Genomic DNA, 21084 nt, shown 5'->3' with positions numbered 1-21084 from the left:
GACAGCAATGACATGCAATAGTACAAAGCAGCACAAAGCATTCTGCCCTGCGAGAACCTATACAGTAGAATGCTTCTGAAGCTGTAGTACTGTGGAGGGTGTAGTTAAAATGATGAAAGATTATGAAACTGCAGAAATATCCTCCGCTTGGTGAAAAGTTCAGGTAGCTTATAGCTTATAATGGTAAGCTAAAATGAGTTCAGCGACTCAATAAAGCAATAATAAAGATGAGCTATCGTGTAATTCGCTGGCTTAACTGATTGAAAGTGGACTCAGGTCAGCAAGACTTTCTTTGGCTCCCATGTCTCTCTACTGACAGCTGTTCTGTTCCCCAAGCCTTTCTTCTTTTCTCTTTCGCAGACACATTTACATTCAGAGTGAATTTGTCCCTGAAGTATAGGGAACATTCGACAGAACACAGTGGCATTTCATTACTTTCACCCACTATTGATCTTCTCCGTGTTTCATGTTTTATTATGTACTTTAGCTTATAGGTCAATGTAACAATAAACCAGAATCGGCTCTCAGCTGTAGTCACAGCTAATGTAGCAATGTGTCAAAGGTTCCACCGAAACTCTATGATGACAAAACATACAGTACCTAGGCCTATAATACATACAGTATATGACTGTTCTGCTCCAGCTAGTTAGTGTATGTACAGAATACCTGTTAGTGTTCTTTGGTGTGTGCAGAGGTATTTTGTGTGCCAACAGAACACCTGGTGCAGTATTATGGGACACAATACAAATTGTGACAACTTCGGTATGCACACTGCACTGCTATTTCTAAATGTCATCTAGCAGTAGAAAATACCAAAATAGCAGAAAATGGATTGTTTTTGCTTCAGAAATCTGTTACTTTTGGCACCCGACGACACCATCACATACAGCACATAAATTAGGCTTCAAAAGTGCGCTGGCATTCTGTTTCGCACTCACAGCAACGTTGTAAATAGCCATCCCCACAGCGCGGTGGTCATTGATCTTCTCTGTAGAGACGGACTTGGTCTCGTAGGCCAGAAATATACCCAACAACAGCAGCAGACCCTTGTAGCCGTACACCACTCCTGGAAAACAAAGGAGATTAGGGGGTTAAAATAATACATTATTAAATGGGTGAGTTGGTGGGTGAGCGAGGCAGACAGAGGCTGCCAACAGTGAGTGATTGGGAGAGACATACAGTACGGAAAGAAAAACAAAACAGAGAGAAAGAAATATCCTGAAAGACACAACTACAGAGTGACTGACTGAGTGCGAGAAGGGAATATAACGTGAGGGAGTGAACATCAAAAGAAAAGAAGAGAACTCCTATCGCGTGACACTTGACGAATGCTGGACATCTTTCCTTCAATGTTATAGGGAGTGATGGCCCAGTTTGTGACCCACATCATTTGAATTTCAAGATCATAATCCTTTCCGTAAGAGCTGCTGCCATGACTTTGAAGGACGAGGGAGGGAGATGAGAGAGACTGAAAGAAGAACGAGGAGACGATAAAGTGTAAAGTATGCAAATGAGAGATAAAGCAAGTGTGTGTGTGTGTGTGTGTGTGTGTGTGTGTGTGTGTGTGTGTGTGTGTGTGTGTGTGTGTGTGTGTGTGTGTCTCCCACTCTGCAATGTAACTACTGTAATTTGAGGAGAAAATGTTTGCATTAACATGCATGTGCGCACATACACACACACACACACACACACACACACACACACACACACACACACACACACACACACACACACACACACACACACACACACACACACACACACACACACACACACACACACACACACACACACACTCTCTCTCTCTCTCTCTCTCTCTCTCTCTCTCTCTCTCTCTCTCATTATGTCAGTATCATGGTCTATATCATGATCGGCCTGTTATAGCGCCACCAGCTGGCAGATCGTTGCCAAAACACATCTAGATATTAGAATTACTCCTACATATTTTGTCCAAACATCGAACAAATCGGTACAGATTATCTCTATAGTAACGAGATCAAGATGGATCTGTCTGATTTGTCATACTCCATCCTGATTGGCTAATATTGGCTTCCAAAGTTAGCAGGAGTGGCCTATTTTGAACAAAATGCCTCAAATCATGTACAGAGTCTGATTGCTGTGAAACTTTGCATGCACATTCCCACTAGACTAGGCCAAGGAACAGTCAAAGCAGCCTCATGGTGGCGCTATAACAGGCGGATTCACATTTCTTGAACCATACTGTAGGTCATAACATCTCATTTATTTTTCCCTTGGATTCCTTGGATCATTACGCAACTAAGCCGCTTTTTTTCAACTTTGCTGGCCCACAATAAGCTACCTGACCTGGCCGAGACATGTGCTCCTAGGAGCACATTTTTTAGTTGTCATAATTTGAGCGACTTGAACTAAACGTATGGATGCTGTCAGTGTATCATTTCTGAATCATATCATACATAGACCTAGCCTCGTAAACCACCAACTCCCAGAAATCACATGATGCGAATGCGATTTCCGGAAGTTGGTTTACGAGGCTAAATACCATGAATCTAAATACATTTCAGAGAGGGGAAGGTACTATTGTAACGTACACCTATGCATAAAGATATGCATTTGTGTGCGTGTGTGCGTGTGTGTGTGTGTGTGCGTGCGTGCGTGCGTGCGTGCGTGCGTGTGTGTGTGTGTGTGACAGAGACATTCAAATGAAAGAAGAAAGAGGGCGGGTCACAGAGATGCTGCGACTCAGAGGAAGAAAGTGGACAAGGGGAGGAGGGTAAAGACACGATAAAAGAGAAAGAGGAATACCAAGCCAAGTGTTCATCTTTTCCGAGCTGCAGTGTTCCAGCAGGGGCTGAATGAGGACGTCCAAGTCTCCTTTGGGGGCCTCCCTGGTAAACTTCTACTCACACGGACGGACGCAGAGGGAGAGAGAGAGAGAGGGATGGGGAAGGTTGAGAACGACAGCAAGGGAGAAAAAGAGAAAAGATCTTTGAGAAATGATGACACAGCTCCACAGTGGGGAGTAGGAAAAAGTGCACCCTAAGCATAAGTCTGGTGATTGTATAGTATACTAATACATCCCTGGGGTACAGAGGTCGTCTATGCCAATGTAATGACTGCATTATGATACCAGGGTGGATATATTGAGAAAATCTCAGTTGCTTAACAAATTAAGCACTGGGGCCGATGAAGACTTTTCAAAAATGTTCAAAAATAGCGTATGTGCACGAAGTGACACGCTGTGAGCTTGCACATCTGCTATTTTTGAATAGCCTAAGTAAGCCAACATAAAAATCTAAAATGACATGGATGCTTTCCCGGTTTTAATGGGTTAAGCAAAAATCTAATTTGATGCAGACTTGACTTTGCATGCCAACAGTACCCCCGTTTCACTGTGAAATGGTTGCTTTTAAATGGAGACAGCCTTCACAGTGGGAGACTTTACATTCTGTTCCCCAGTTCTGTCACTTTGAGTCTGTTGTCGCTTGAAGAACAGTAATTAGCTTTGTTTGTTTTTCAAAGTGATGACACCAACAGAAATTTAGTTTTTTGCTATCATACACAAATAAATGCAGACCATCATTATTTAGCATTACCGTAACATAGTGCCACATTATTCATGTCTGACAATTCTGCAGGTGACCTATGTAATACATACAATGTTTTATATGACACGAGCCAACCACCATTTTCAGCAATGGTGAGCAATTAATGTACAATAAACGCCAATATTATGTCATGAGACATGAGGTGTGACGCACAGACGGACGGATGGACAGACATGATCAGCAGGTTTTCATACTACATATTGTGTCAGTCTCATGAGGGATATGACGTTTTGAAAAACTGCAGCTCATGTTCGTCCGTGCGTCAGTCACGCCTGGGAATGCCTGGAATATGTCCATATATGTGCATACCAAGGGCATTCTGAGATATTGTCATATCTAGGGTATTCCCAGATTTGACAAGGACAGAATTCATTTGCAAGTGTCTTGGCCATATGGTGTGTGACATAATGAGGCCATATTTCCCCAAATATGGAGATGACATCTGACATCATAGACCACGTGAGACTGACACAGCCATATATGGAGCCTGACATGAGGCGTGACGGACGGAGGACATGATCTGACCGGTTTCCATACTAAATGCGACCAACTGTTGCATACATCCAACTTATATAGCACTTTTCTAGGTCCTCAAAGTTGCTTTGATAAAATAATAAAAATGATCAATGAATAGTCCTATAAACTCAGTACTCTGATTGTACAAACCACTGACAGCTCATTTGTAACAGTCAGTTTCACATCTGTTAGTGATATGTCAATTACATAATGTCACCTGCCTCATTATCCATGCCTCGTCTTCTCCAACAGAAGTGGATTTAAAAGGTGAAATCGATAACGGATCGTTGATTTCAAAAGGTTATTCTATTATTTCATGGAAGGCACAGGTTGCCAGTATTTTGTACAACCAGTGCATTCATGTGTGTATATATTTATGTAGTGAAAGGACATTTATAAACTCTGCATGAAGATAATGTGAAATTGCACAGTATCTTAATGTTTAGTGATGATGTGATCATTATTATTATTAATTGTGCGAATACTGTAAGACAAGTTATGACATTTTAATGTTCCTAATGGGCCTCGTTTATAAAAGGTTTGTATGAGTAAAATTGTGCTTAGGACCAAGCTGTGATTCATTAAAAGAAAAAGAAAGAATTGCCTACTTTCTCTGAAATTCTGTGGCAGAACAGCTCATAATAGTTTTATTTGTCATAATCTAGGGTTGTCCTTGATTGTCCTCCTTAGCTGACTAATAGTTAATTATGTTGCCTATTAGATTAGTTGACTTAATTAACAAACAAGTAAATCTGTGAAATTGTGTTTGCTCCATACAATCAGAGACCAGAGGTTGAAAACGGAAACATTCTAATGTCGATTCCATAATGGCTGCTGGCTAACCACGTTCTCGGCCTTATCTCATCTCACGAGAAGAAAAGCCAGGAAAAGAACTACAGACCATAGTGTCCATAGGGAATTCTGTTGTACAGTACTTCCCCTGGATGCTTTTTCTTTTCTTTTCAAACTCATGACACGGTTTTCATGACCTGGGGAGAGAGGGCGAGATCATTTAGCGACCTACAACCGGGTCGCAACGCGGTCGGTTGTTTTCAGCGACCGGGTCGCAAAAGCTACCAACCGGGCCGGTAAATCACCGACCGTGCCGCTAAATCGAGCGACCGGGTCGCTAAATCGAACGACCGGGACGCTAAAGCCACCTACCGGGACGCTAAATCCATCGACTGGGTCGCTAAATCGACCAACCGGGACGCTAAAGCCAACGACCGGGACGCAACATCTTCCGACCGGGTCGCTAAATCCACAGACCGGGACCCTAAAACATCCGACCGGGTAGGTAAATCCAGCGACCGGGGTCGCTTTTCCACCGACAGGGCTACTAACCCTAACCCTAACCCTAACCCTAACCCTAAACTAACCCTAGCCTAAACTTAACCTCAGTAACCTTACCTCAGTAACTAACCTGCCGACGCAACCTCCCGACCGGGTCGCTAAATCACAGACCGTGCCGCTAAAGCGAGCGACCGGGTCGCTAAATCGAACGACCGGGGCGCAAAATCGAACGACCGGGTCGCTAGATGTACCAACCGGGTCGCTAAATCTACCGACCTAAAACTGCAGGCAGGTTGATTTAGCGACCCGGTTGCTCGATTTAGCGACCCGGTCGCTGAAAACTACCGACCACGTTGCGACCCGGTTGTAGGTCGCTAAATAATCTCGCTCTTACTGGACCTGGGAATGCAAACAGCATTGATATAACTTCCTTTAGGGCTTCAATTAATAGATTATTATTCGACTATGAAGGGACATCCCTGTCACAATCTATGACAGACCAAAATGATTATACTGTGAATCAAGCTAAGCATAGTCAAATTCAAAGCAATCTTTTGTCCAAAACAAAAAGCCATTTTTTATGAAGGAGACCCTCTTTCCATTTTATGTTGCATAAGACCAGACCCAAGAAATGTACTGGAAAACCAGTACCGAATATCTATAGCGCTGCTCTCCGGAGACGACCTACAGTATGGTTGTCCTGAAACAACCAAGCCGGAAAAGAACAGCATATTAGAGAGTAGAACAGGAGGTGATTATTTTGGGCACTTGGGGCGTGAAATTAAGCAAGAGGGGTAAAGAGGTAAGCAGATAATTATGTACAAGACAATACTGTGACAGATAATGGGAGAAAGGACGTGATATTGATCCACCTTGAAGGAAAGACTGCACACTACAGCACTGGTCCCCAACATGCGGTTAGGGACCCCCAGGGGTCCTTGAGAGGTCTCCAGGGAGTCCCCAGCTAAATAATTGATAATTAAGAAATTGACTATTATGGAATGGGTCTGTAACTCAGGGCTCTATTTTAATCGTCTTAAGTCCCAGCTTTTATGCCTTAACTTAAAGGGCTGTCCGACCACCAAACCTTTCGTTGGAGAGTTCTGACTTTACGACATGCAGCTTTCCAAGCTCTAAATCGGGATAATGCGTGAGTGACGTCATTTTGTAGTTTAACCGGACCTTTCCGACAAAAAGTTCAGTGGTCGGAGAAAGTATGGACAGGCCTTTAAGTTAAGGCATAAGAGCTGGTACTTAAGAGAATCAGCCCTGAAAGTGTTCAAAACAAGCAAAATGGACCCTTACAATGGACCCTTGCAGGTGCATCTAGTTCCACTGTGATGTTTAAATTAACACAGAGCACGAACAGAGCAGAACACAAACATTTGAAACTCGAGGTCTCTGGAACAAAATATTTTGAGATGGGGGGGCTCCGTGGTAAATACATATTTCTGGGGGTCCTTGAACATCAAAAAGGTTTGAGCACCACTTACTGTAATATATTAAATCTCAACATGGGGGAACAGAGAGTCTCAACCAGACAAGGAGACACCCAGATGAATTCCCGTCATACTTTACCTCCACAGTGATGTGCAGAGGGTCGACGATCTGCCAGATCATGAGGGACAGGAAGTCGATGGCCAGCAGCACCCCCACCGTGGCGTACAGTTTCCATGGCTCCAGGTGCTGCCGGGGAGACAGAGAACACACCGCCCGTCACACATGCACACCAGTGGTGTAAAGCAGGGGTGGGCAACTTTGATGATGGAGAGGGCCACTATATTTCCAACTTCACTCCAGAGGGCCACATTGCATATTGCTACGTCCTACTTTGTCATTCTATTATCTCATGCAAACAAAGCAAAACTATTTTTGCTTCTTTTGAATTGGAATCCTGAATTATTTTTTGTAATTTTTTTAACACATTGGCCGCCATTTTAACATTGACTGTATGGCTCTCCTGCCATTTTGTTTAATAAAAAAATTGATATATTTTTTTTATATTGACATTTTTCCTAAATTCTGTATTTTTTCGACAATGTCATACAGAACCTCAAATGAAACAGGACAAACTCTAGTCTCACCGAAAAATAAAATAAATAAATAAAAAGCTTTTTTTTCTATAGTTGCAGCCATCTCAAAATAGCCATTTTTGACCAAAATCCAGCTATAATTGAAAGAACTGGAGATATTGACCTTTTTGTGATTGATGGCTTTTCGAGCGAATAACTCAGTTGATATTTGTATTTATGGCGTCAGGCACTTATCAGATAAGTGTACTAATGTAATTATGTAATAGGAATTATTTTTAGAATTTTCTGTTTAGAAAAATGCAGAGAAAAATATTTTTATATGCTATGTCTGACCAAAAACAGCAAGTTCACATTGATATACTATTACTGCTACAGTATTCTACAAGTCTGCTACAAGTCACTTGGGGGCGCTGTCTCTCTGTTTCTGTGTGTAAATGCTAGTTGCGCTCTGTAGGCCTACAGGTGCACACACACACATTGACATCAAAGGGGGCATGAGTCTTTACAACCAGTAAGACTCCCTAATCGGGAGATAAGCGACCGTTGGTCGCTTATCTCCACAAATATCACAACCTCCACCTCTCACGTCATACGGGTAGCCATAGTTACACCTGGAATGTTGAATCTCCATATATGGAGATAACCTACGCATCACACAAAGTCTGACCTCACCAGCCCATACTTGGGCATGGACGACTTATATCTCCATATACGGAGATGGCCATATATGGAGATACGATGACATCACAGAGTCCACAGCTGATGATGTGGCGTGATGTCATACAATACACAAACAAGCCCTATATAAAGGGGCAATTCTCACCAGGGAAGAGAGCATTGCCTGGAATGTTGAATCTCCATATATTGAGATAACCTACGCATCACACAAAGTCTGACCTCACCAGCCCATACTTGGGCATGGACGACTTATATCTCCATATACGGAGATGGCCATATATGGAGATACGATGACATCACAGAGTCCACAGCTGATGATGTGGCGTGATGTCATACAATAAACAAACAAGCCCTATATACTGATGCGATACGATGACATCACAGAGTCCACAGCTGATGATGTGGCGTGATGTCATACAATAAACAAACAAGCCCTATATACTGATGCGGAGATATGAGCAGGGCAAAGGTGTGACGTGTGACGTGTGACCGACCGACGGACAGCCGGTGGAGGTTTTCATAGTAAACTGCTCCCTGACGGTCGCAATAACACTTCTAGAATACACCTCTAGAATGGATTGCTATGACATTTGTTCAACAAGGTGATCAGCAATCTCTCAACACGTCGCTCTGCGACACTTTGAGAGCTTGTAGAGCTTGTAGATCTGCTATTTTCACATTCTAGCACATGTTAGAAAATGTCTCCCCCTGCCCCTAAAAAATCCTCTGCACTGCCCTGGCAAGAGCAGGGCAGACGCAGTTTGCTAACGAGGCGAGGCTGTAGTTGATCGATCGCTTGTTGGCTGTAGTTGATGCTTGTTTTGGTGGAGCGTGGGCCAGGGACCCCCACGCCCACCTGGTTCCCTAAGTGTTGGCTGGAGACCAGGGGACCCCCTTTGTGAGACCCCATCGACAGGGACCACTTGTCCCTGCAACTGGATCATGTGAACTTTATGTAACAAATGATCGGCTTATTGATTGATTTTACAATGTTATGTAACTCCGCACTGCTCTGGGAGGTCGGCGAAGCGTTGGACCCGCGGACCCCTTATTGGTTCCGTTAGAAAGGCGACCAGGGACCCCCACCTTTGCAAAGGCGATCATGGCTTGTTTGTGGACTAAAGTTTGTGGACTAAATACCATTACAAAACTAATATTCAAATCAACCATCATCATTATCAGGTACGTTTTAGAAGCATTTATATGGCGAATTGGCGATAATTGTGTGTTTTGTGTCTTGAGAGAGAGAGAGAGAGAGAGAGGCAGATCTCACTGATAGCACTGTTTTTTTATGGGACTGAACACCATCAGGGGGTCCAACAGGGACCACTGAAACAGAGATATAGTGGTCCTGGAGGGAAGCACACACACACACACACACACACACACACACACACACACACACACACACACACACACAGCTGTTCTCACACTTTTTTTTCTTCTCTTTTTTTTTCCGGCAGCCAGCCTTTTGAGCTCAAATGCGTCTTTTGCCAGTTCACTGTGGGTTATGGGGAGATTTATACATTTGTATTGCAATTTATACATTATTACAGTATTTTTTTCAAACACACTTACTTTGATGTGTGATATTTTAGGTTCCCTTTAAGATAAAAGGCTCAGACTTTGTAACGGGCTGTGGAAGAATGTAATTAAACATTACATTATACAAAAGCAAATTCTCGGGACTATCGGGCCTGGCGGGGAACGACATTGGGATTTTCTCGGGACTATCGGGGGAGGCGGGGAATGAGTTAATTGGAATCCTGAAATGTAACATTTTGAATTAATTTCAAACACATTTAGTTATATACTCATGTTAATTTTATGAACTTAAATACAAATAAAAACATTGGACATAAAAAAAACACATTTTAATGCTAGTCATTAAGCTACTAATATAGACTGAAGGAATTAAAGCAGGTCATGTTTGGAATTGTAACAGCTGAAATCAATAATATATGTTATCGGTATTCCAGTATCAACCTGCGGGCCGCATTAAGTGAAAGTGGGGGCCGCATGTGGACCCCGGGCCGCCAGTTGCCCATGTATGGTGTAAAGTAACTAAGTACATTTACTCAGGTACCTTACTTAAGTACAATTTTGAGGTACTTTTACTTTACTGGAGTATTTCCAATTTTCAATACGTTTACTTCTAATCCACTACATCTCAGAGCCAAATATTGTATTGTTATCCCACTACGATTATTTGAAACCTTTAGTTACTAGTTACTTTGCAGATATAGATGATAATATTATAAAACAAACACTATTTTATACCTATAGTCTGTTTGAAAATAGCCGATCTACAAGCTCACAAAGCGTTGCATTGTGAGCTTGTAGATCTGCTGTTTTCAAACATTTTCTACTTTTACTTTTGGTACTTTAAGTACATTTTGACACCAATACTTTTGTACTTTTACTCAAGTACATTTTACATTTTGGACTTTTACTTGTACAAGTACATTTTAAATTTTGGACTTTTACTTGTAACAGAGTATTTCTACATTGCAGTATTGATACTTTTACAAAGTAAAACATTTGAGTACTTTGTACACCACTGCGACAGAGAACACACAGCGCCGTCAGAGATCCACATACACAGGCAACCATCACACGCACTGCCCAAGGACAACATGTAGGAGCCACGAGTCCAACAAACAAAGACAAACGGCCGGGACCCCTTCCAGGACAGGTGTCCTTGTGAGTTCTGGATGGCTGCACAACAGTCCTGTCTGTGCCTGAGTGCGTAAATGTGTCAGCGAGATGATGGATCGCCGGATACAATGTGTCTGTGTTTGTGTAAATGTGTGAGTGAGATCGAGGAGAGAGAGACAGAGAGACAGAGACAAAGGAGGGGGAGAGGCTGGGAGAGGGAGGGAGAGACCGGACAGAGAGAAAGACAGAGGGAGAGACAAAGAGTGAAAGAGATGGAGAAAGAGAGGAGAATGGGAGAGAGAAAGACAGAGCATGAAGGAGAGATGGAGAAATAGACAGAGGGGGGCGAGAGAGAGAATCAGAGAGAGAGAGAGAGACAGAGAGTGAGTGAGAGAGAGAGAGAGCATATCCATGTAGTTCTTTGCGGATGGAGCTTGTGTATTTGTGTGTATGGATTTAGAAGGCCGTTGGGGATAATGTGTGGATGCGTGTGTGGGCGCGTGGCATGCATTTGAGTCTACGTGCTACACAGATAGAGCTGCAGCACCTACACCATATCTGCGTTGACATTTTTAAATCAAAATTAGCATTTTAAATAGGATCAATATGCATGCAGTGTTCATGGACATGATATAAAAACACCCGTATATGAGCTTCCATTATTCTTAGCACATAGTGCCACAATGAAGGAATTTCAGGCCCAAATCAACATGCAGCCAATCCAAACACGCTCTCCTCCCCCCTTTGCTCTCCTAGCAACAATCCTTGGTTTTTATTTCATGCACACTGTCTGGCGCGCTACCAGCTACTGTACCTTCAACACAGCAATGAAATCAAATAGAAGAAAACGTATTAACCACATCCACATCAACCATAGCCATCATTCTGAGGCAAACATTTAGCGAAAACAGACAATCTACTAATTCCGGTGGAGGAGATTAAGTGTAGGGAAAAAAGGAAGCTGATCAAGTAAAAAGCCCTTTCAATGAGGTACAGTATATAGGGTTTAAGAGTGGTTTAACAGCCTGGGTTGCCTCTCCAGTTGAGTTGCATGAAAATGATTTGAGCAGCTACCCCAACACACACACACGCACGCACGCACGCACGCACGCACGCACGCACACACACACACACACACACACACACAAACTCCACAAATCCCCCCTCTCTCTGTTTCTGACGCACGGCAAAGTTTCTTTAAATACTTTTGCACAGACACTCTCTGGCAAATTGCCCTTCTGTGGACATGAAGAGCGTTGAAAGTCAACCCGATTCGTCGTGCACTGGCTCAAATAATAAAGCCCCTGAAGGGTGGGTTTCTGCATAGAACTTTAATGCTCATCCATATTCATAAATATTCCATAAATGGCTTAATCTCTCATTCTTCTGATTAGGTCTTAGAAATTCCCACAACACATCGCAGACTGCATGGCAGTATCTGACTGGCTCCAGGTCACACTATCTTTGAGAGGAGACACTTCTGTGTGTGAGAATTAACACACATACACACGCACACGTGCTCTTGCGTTCGTAACGCATGCTCGCATGAATAATTAGGCTATTAAGTGCAGGGGTCTGGCTTCCCATGGGTGTGTGTGTGTGTGTGTGTGTGTGTGCCTCATTGCTGTGTCTTCATATGTCTGTCCATGCATTCATGCATGTATTGGTGTGCAGATCTGTGCCTGTGCACACGTGCGTGCATGCGTGTGTGTGTGTGTGTGTGTGTGTGTGTGTGTGTGTGTGTGTGTGTGTGTGTGTGTGTGTGTGTGTGTGTGTGTGTGTGTGTGTGTTTTCCCCTGGAAAAGTTACAGGCCCAAAGTAGGGAGGCCAGGTTGAACATCAGCTGCATAATTAATTACCAATACTGACGTCATCAAAAAAATCTAATAAACTGCAGGGGGTTCGGGAGATTCAGGACCCCTTTTTGTTGCAGTAAATATCAAATTTTATGTTTCCTATGAACACTTTGTGAATTATTTCAAAAATTACCCATAGGCTAGCGAACAGCGCCGTCAAAACACAAAACTCGTCAAAGTCGTCACGTGGCAGAGGATGAGTTAAAGTAAAAGTACGGTAGCAATATAGAGCGCGCACGCACACACACACACACACACACACACACACACACACACACACACACACACACACACACACACACACACACACACACACACACACACACACACACACACACACAATATCCATCGCTCCTCGCCTCACCTTCTTCTTCTCCTTCTTCTCCTCCTTCTTGGTGAACAGGGTGTGGACCCACCAGATCTTGGTGAACATGCTGCCGTAGGCCAGGCTGAAGCCCAGGCCCAGCAGCCACAGACGGAACTGCAGGGGGACAGAGAGGAGGAGAGGAGGAAGGATCAGGCACGTGAACACATAGACATGAAAGGGGGCTTGAGCCCCTGCCCTTTTATCCGTCTGTAAAAAAGTGCCCCTTTCCAGACCATGAATGCAGTTTTTACAATGGTGAAAGAAACGCAAATGCCCCTCTTTCCATGCCATACCTGAAGGCAGCATTCAAGAGAATTGCCTTATCCAAACTCTCCTGAACTAAATGCATCATCTCATGTTGAAAGAATTGCCCTCACTGTGTAGAAATCCATGCCATATGCCATGCCTCAAGCATTGCCTTTTTTATGCTTAGTTTAGTGTGGTATCAACTTCAAGTACTGAAAATAGCCGACCTCCAAGCTAACAACACGTCGCAGTGCGACGCGTTGTGAGCTTGGAGGTCTGCTATTTTCAATTCTAAAAGGCCCTTTTAGAAATGTCAACCCCTGCCTCTCTAACATTCTCTGCACGTCCCTGGGAAGGATGGAAGGAAATTCACCTCTCAAGGAGAGGTGAGTACAGTAAGTGGGAGCAGTAGAGCAGGGAGAGAGGGAGGAGAGGAGGCGTGATGGTGATGGTGATGGTTGGGTGGAGGAAGAATCGGGGGTGGGGGAAGGGGGGAGGGGAGCGTGAGAAGGAAAAAAGAGGGAGAGGAGGTAGATGAGGGAGGAAGGAGAGAGATTGTTAGGCGGAAAGAAAATGTTGGATGGGACAGAATGCAAGGATAAAGAAGGGAAGGATGGTACCGAGTGTGGAGAAAAGTATGGAGGTGAGAGGAGGAGCAGACGGAGGGAGAGATGGAAGGAGACAGAGTTTAGCGGTGAAGAGATGGGAGATGATGAGGTGTGTTCCACAAAGAGAGAGAGAGAGATACAGAGAGACAGACAGACAGACAGACAGACAGACAGACAGACAGACAGACAGACAGATAGAGTGACCGAGAGACAGACATACAGAGAGAGACAGAGAGGCAGAAAGATAGAGAGAGGAATAGAGGGAGATGGAGGCAACAGAGACAGATTGAGAGACAGAGTGAAAGACACAGACAGACAGACAGACAGACAGACAGACAGACAGACAGACAGACAGACAGACAGACAGACAGACAGAGAGGGTGATATGAGAGAGAGAGCGAGATGGAGGTGAGACAGAAGAGAGGTGACTATCAAGGCGTTTATTTGTCACTCCTTCATACAGGCAGCAGCAGGTTTCTCTCCCTATAACCATAACCATCACCTCAAACCCAACATGCACTGCCACACCTTTATCCACATCTCTCTCTCTCTCTCTCTCTCTCTCTCTCTCTCTCTCTGTCTCTCTGCCATTACCTGGCACACCACAGGAAACTGTGATCGGTGAACATGGAGGCCATCTATCCCCAGTGGGAAAACGGCAGCCAGCGCCATCATGCAGCCCACTGCTGTCATGTTGTTCAGGTAGGGCTGCGAGTTCTGGATGTAGCTGTGACAGCGACAAGGTGCACACACGCACGCACGTACAGTCACACACACACACACACACACACACACACACACACACACACACACACACACACACACACACACACACACACACACACACACACACACACACACACACACACACACACACACACACACACACACACACACACACGCACACACAGGCAAGCATAAAGATATAAAGTCATTAAAAGGTCATTCCCAGCTAAGGAAAAACTATTTTAAAGTTATCTGCATTCCATAGCAGTCGAGCACTCACTTAAACAGCTGACGTTTCATTTAAGTTTGCGGTGCCGCATATCTATGACATATATTTGAACCAGAGATACCATTTTGTTATTGCGGTGGCGGTTCGATGGCGCTGAAAATGAAAAGATCTTAAAGCCCTTACTACCAAAATGGCACTGTTTAGCTGGCATGACATCATTTCATATCAGCAGAAACATTTGGAGCCTTCATCTCAGTGCTGTGGCATGGACAGATTAAGCAGCATGGTAATTTGTACTTAAGAGAGAAGAGAGTTTATCTAAGTGCCTTATCAGACTCAGTCTCAGTATTTAAGTTCAGACGTTAAATCCCACTTATTTTGCGCAGCCTAACAAAACCCACACAGCAAAATATAAACTGTTAATTTCAATCTGAGAGGATAAGAATGGACACTTCTTGTATGGGTGGGAGTGTGGCCTTAAAAGTACATTTATAAGACTTTGGATTTCACAGTGTAGCCTTTCACTAGCTCTGATCTCCTCTTTGCGCGTATTTTATTCACAGTCAAATTCTGAATGTTAATTCAACTATGAGACTACATGGACACAAAGGGGTTAAATTATTTGTACGCTCTAATAGTTAAATGAATACGCAGGATTATACTGTGTGCCTTCATCCCATGAACTTGCCCTGGCTCTCTCTTCATACTGTACGCATGTACGCACATGCACATTCACTTTGTTTGTACTGTACAGTATGTACATGCCTGTGAGTTGCTGTTTTTATTGTTATTGAACTGAAATGTTGATGTACAGTAGCCTACTTGTGTTGCATTGCAAAGCACTTTGTGACAAACTTACTTTGTAAAGAGTGCTTTTTAACTAAACTTGATTTGATTAGAATTGACAGAATATTTTTGGTTGCCAAGTGCAGCCCTGGGTGAAATAGTGTTTGAAATATAATCAAAGCTGGACAGGCCCTGACTGCCAAGAAGGCGCCTGCTTGATATTCTCCAAAGGAGGAACCTCATCCACTCCCGGAAAACAGCAGATAAGCCAACAGACTTACAGGACTTAAAATCACTTTGACCCAGGTCAAACATGAAAATACTGTATTAAAAGGCATCAAATACACCGGGTGGGTTCACAGACATGGATTAAGTCTAGAAATCCTCGATCAAAAAGTTTTTTTATTTTTATTTTCTTGCATGGCTGTATTTTCTTTAAGAGGGTTTATTTGCAGCTGGCCTAAGACTGTGAAGGATAATCTTACAGTATGACGACACACCCAAATAGCAAGCTCCAAAGTCTGGAGGGAAAGATATTTGTTCATTTACCATCATGTGACTAATGTCAAGTAAAGAAAATAACAGTCCACTTGTTTTGTTTTTTCGTCTTCAGCCCTATTTTAAAAAAAGAAAGAAATAATAACATTTCTGAATTATTTCACAAATAGCTGACCTACAAGCTCACAACCTTGCATGGTGGTGCGTTGTGAGCTTGAAGCACAACAACTATCTTTTAAGATCTTTGCCTATAATGACAAGCCAAAAATAGGGAGGCCAGGATTTAAATGAAGGCAGCCTAGCTGAGCTCATCACCTTCCATTTGGGCTGACTGGTTTCAGTCCAAGTTAGCCCTCTGGTGGTTAAGTTTTGACAGATTCTCTAATTTTAGGTTGCATTCACCCTCCACACCCTCCGGTTCAATTCTGATTGTTGTCAATTATTGCTCTGTCCTTCCTTCCTGCCAATCACTGTGCTACAAAATGAAAACAGCTTGACCTCTACCAAAAAGATTAATCAAATGGAAGTCAGCGGAAGAAATTGAAGTTACTTTACAATTGCAGTCATTTTTTGTATGCAGGTGAAAAAGTTCGAATGATGTTAACCACCTGCGTGAAGTTGGCACCCCATATGATGAAAACATATATAAAAATGGTGTATTATTTAGTGCTGAATTTGTGCTGAATTGTGCCGTAAATGTTATAATTTGTGCTGGTATCATTTTTGAGATATTTCAAGTTATAGTTTTGCTGAGCCTTGCACCCCCAATTTTTTGCCTCCAAATCGGGAAAAAAGGGTCTCATTCTTTAGTGCTGGATGTGCTCTAATTTGTGCCTTTGAAATCATCAATTGTGTTTTTATATATATTTATATATATAAATATTTATATTGTTATGAATTAGCAGATTTAGCAGCATTACAGAGGTGTGGCCAGCAGAGGGCGATGGAGATAATGGTAGAACATAGGAGCAGAACAGTGGTGTTATGTAGAATAACTAAAAGGTGATACCAGCACAAATTATAAAATTTACGGCACAATTCAGCACAAATTCAGCACTAAAGAATGACACCATTTTTATATAAGTTCTCATCTAATGGGGTGCCAACTTCACAGAGGTATGTTGACCTTATAACATTTGAGCAGACATGGCTGCATCTCCATTCAGGGAGGTTTATGGGTGTGAGATCAGGTGGTGGTGATGTGGACGCTGTCATTGAAACACATTTCATTTAAAATGTCACCATGTCAAGAGCCATTTTCTTATGGAGTATGGAGCCTTATGGAGACAATATGGAGCCTTACATACTATATACACAGACAGACAGACAGGCAGGAAAACAGCCTTATTACAATAATTCTGCACTCACTTTGTGTGGCTCAAGTAAAATGTCATATATAATAAACACAATATTTTACCTCCATGAAAGCTTTGGCTGAGCATGCATGCCCAGCACATTGACACCTGGGACGTGCCCTGTACAGCCACAGTCTGTTTACCAGCGATAAGGCCCGCTGGAGGAAGTAGCGTGGGGTTAGCCTAATTGCTTTTGCTCCAGTGTTAACTGCACGGTAATTAATTCACGTTTTACCCCATCCAGATTGGTGTGACCCAATCTGGACCCGACCCAATGATCCATCATCATTATCAGAAGCCCACATACTTCTCTAATCCCGATTTCTGCTTTGGCTCCAAACGGTTGCTCGACGAAAATGACATTATATAATAAATGACTTAACATAACAAAATATTAAAACAGCTATCATTACCCCCATGCCACTTGACCACTGGTTTCTCGTGCTCATGTGATCAAACCTACCGTACGTTGCTGTTGTAGATGTTGAAGGTGAGACAGACGATGCCCAATAGGATGCCGAGGCCGGCGAACACCGATACGGAGGCAAACAGCTTCTGAGACAAGAAGCGGTAGTCTTCAATCACTACCGTCCGGTCAGCGGGAGGCCCGGCGCCTGGCAGAGAGAGAGAGAGAGAGAGAGAGAGAGAGAGAGAGAGAGAGAGAGAGACATGGTAGAAGTCAACCCCAGAACAAGAATGATTATACGAGACGGCTGAACTTAATTAGCTAAGGTGTTAAGGGGAAACAAAAAGTGAAACTAGTAGCAGTAGTTTTTTTATTGGATCATAGCAATCATTGCCCTATTAAGCACCAACTTATTTAAGTTTCCAATTCTGTGAAGGGCTGCAAGATAAAGGGTGAATAAAACATCAAATGTAGAATACATTTATGGCATGGTAAAGTATAGATACTGTACAGTGTAGATATGTAGATAGATAGATAGATAGATAGATAGATAGATAGATAGATAGATAGATAGATAGATAGATAGATCATTTAGTCTGTGTGTTGGTAAAGGTATCTTCTTCTATGTCTAGATCTAGGCCTGGTAATAGGCCAGTCAATCTGTCAGGAGTGCGGTTGTCTTGTCACAGGGAACTATAGTACTGACAGTGAAACAAAGCTGTACCCCCACACAGGAGTGAGTAATGGGAATATGTCAAAATATGGCACACTTGTTTCACTGCGTCGTAGTTTACTCTCCATCTTTAAATCATAGCATCTACAACAAAACTCTGGTTAAAGCCTAATTTACACTATGTCAAACAACAGTGTTGCTCGCTGGGGGAAAAAAACTATATTACATAGAATACCTGGGCATCAATGTGAATTATTGTATTACAATTACTACTACAGGTCGATATCAACCAGTAAGGCTCCCTAATCGGGAGATAAGCGACCGTAGGTCACTTATCTCCACAAATAGGGCAAAAATGTGTTTTGCCAAAATCTTCCTGATCCATGTTGATGACATGAGTGTAGACATACTGTGTAGTGATTTTCGTGATTTTAGGGCAAAATCTGTAGGAGCAGTGTCCAAAAATGTGTTTTTAAAAATCGGCCTGGAGGTGGCGCTATATGGGACAGATTCATGTTGATGGGATGAGTGTAGACATACTGTGTACCGATTTGCGTGATTTTAGGGCGAAAATTGTAGGAGCAGTGTCCAAAAATGTGTTTTGCAAGAATCGGCCTCATGGTGGCGCTAGAAGAGGGCCATGTGAGAAATGAGGGGTGGGGTCTCCGCGCCGGCAAGGCGGACGAATAGGTACCGGTCCCGGCTGTCCCGGTCGCTCCTAGCCGGAGTTACGGCATTTTATGTGAGCTGCAGTGTAGGGGGTCCTCCACTGGGGGCGCCACCACTTTTGCATCCGTTCTGGAGCACCAGGAGTCGGTGGTCCCCGGGAATTCCCCGTGAGCAGCCCCGTTGGGGTGGTCATTTGGTCATGTTTGCGCATTTGGTCATTTTTTACATCTGGGGGTCCCCCAGGGACCTGGGGGTCCCTGGAGCTCCGGGGGTCCTTGGAGGTTGTAGTTTGGCAGCCAAGGAACGTGTGTGCAAAATTTGGCATGGATCGGGGCAACGGTTGCGGAGATATAAGCAGGGAAAAAGTGTGACGTGTGAGGTGTGACAGACAGACTGACTGACGGACTCACTCACACTTTGTGCAGGTTTTGATAGTAAATGCGACCTACGGTCGCAATAACAGCTATACACTATCAAATATGACCACAGGGCCCTGAATCTGCAACGCACGGCTCCAGAACAGTACAACCCGTTCAAATGTAAGTCTCCCAAACATCACAAATTAGCTTTGGTGTTAATTAAGCATAATGAGCTTTAGGGTTTGGGAAAGTGCACACAGCTGCTAGTACACAGTAAAATCCTCGGTGTTAACTGCTGTTCCATTTGGTCGCCGTGGCACACGCTCTCAGAGTTAAAGTAACGCTGAGGGTTTTTACAGCGTAGCTTGGAAAGTTAAGTATTCCTAAGTGGAGACGCTTCCATGTGGGCCAGATGGATGAGGGCAGCCTTAACACTCACCAACCTCTGACAATGACAAACCTCTGTCTGGCCTAATCTAGGATGGCTTGCAGCTCCCTCTGTGTGCGTGTGCGCGAAAGTGTGTGTGTGTGTGTGTGTGTGTGTGTGTGTGTGTGTGTGTGTGTGTGTGTGTGTGTGTGTGTGTGTGTGTGTGTGTGTGTGTGTGTGTGCACTTGAGTGTAAATTGTATATCTTTCTTACCTGTGTGTGCATACAGTACATGTATGAGTTTATGCATGCGTGTTGTACAGAGTTATGCATGTAGCGAGAGAGCATCTGTGTGTGTACTTATGTATGTTGCTCGTGTGCGCGAGAGAGAGACAGAGAGAGAGAGAGACAGAGAGAGAGAGAGACAGAGAGAGAGAGAGAGAGAGAGAGAGAGAGAGAGAGAGAGAGAGAGAGGAGAGAGAGAGAGAGAGAGAGAGAGAGAGAGAGAGAGAGAGGGAGAGAGAGAGAGAGAGAGAGCATCTGTGCATGTCCGGGCGGAATAAAATCCTGTTCAGTGTCGCCAGGAGGGAGAGGTTGCGTGGGGGTGGGTGGGTGCATGGGGGTGGGGTATGGTGTCAGCGGTGATAAGAGAGGTTGCGTGGGGGTGGGTGGGTGCATGGGGGTGGGGTATGGTGTCAGCGGTGATAAGAGAGGTTGCGTGGGGGTGGGTGGGTGCATGGGGGTGGGGTATGGTGTCAGCGGTGATAAGGGTGATGTGTTGGGGGTGGGTGGGTGCGTGGGGGTGGGGTATGGTGTCAGCGGTGATAAGGGTGATGTGTTGGGGGTGGGTGGGTGCATGGGGGTGGGGTATGGTGTCAGCGGTGATAAGGGTGATGTGTTGGGGGTGGGTGGGTGCGTGGGGGTGGGGTATGGTGTCAGCGGTGATAAGGGTGATGTGTTGGGTGGGTGCATGGGGTGGGGTATGGTGTCAGCGGTGATAAGGGTGATGTGTTGGGTGGGTGCATGGGGGTGGGGTATGGTGTCAGCGGTGATAAGGGTGATGTGTTGGGTGGGTGCATGGGGGTGGGGTATGGTGTCAGCGGTGATAAGGGTGATGTGTTGGGTGGGTGCATGGGGGTGGGGTATGGTGTCAGCGGTGATAAGGGTGATGTGT

At 44.0% G+C, this 21084-nt stretch overlaps 1 protein-coding gene across 1 annotated transcript in view; it reads right to left on the bottom strand.

Annotated features, from left to right (window-relative positions):
- Window positions 1–21084, bottom strand: part of gabbr1a (gamma-aminobutyric acid (GABA) B receptor, 1a) — a gene marked incomplete at both ends in the record, with an annotated part of 77666 nt that overhangs the window by 7355 nt on the left and 49227 nt on the right. Inside the window, 6 exons of the mRNA XM_080741563.1 lie at window positions 939–1066; window positions 2785–2878; window positions 6975–7082; window positions 12986–13102; window positions 14437–14569; window positions 17900–18050. Of these exons, the coding sequence (XP_080597689.1) occupies window positions 939–1066; window positions 2785–2878; window positions 6975–7082; window positions 12986–13102; window positions 14437–14569; window positions 17900–18050 (731 nt within the window). The remainder of the gene's footprint in view (window positions 1–938; window positions 1067–2784; window positions 2879–6974; window positions 7083–12985; window positions 13103–14436; window positions 14570–17899; window positions 18051–21084) is intronic.

The sequence above is a fragment of the Nannobrachium achirus genome, assembly GCF_963921795.1.
Source record: "Nannobrachium achirus genome assembly, chromosome: 2".
Classification (NCBI taxonomy): domain Eukaryota; kingdom Metazoa; phylum Chordata; class Actinopteri; order Myctophiformes; family Myctophidae; genus Nannobrachium; species Nannobrachium achirus.
The sequence above is the reverse complement of the archived record's forward strand: the minus strand, read 5'-3'. Positions and strand labels throughout refer to the sequence as shown.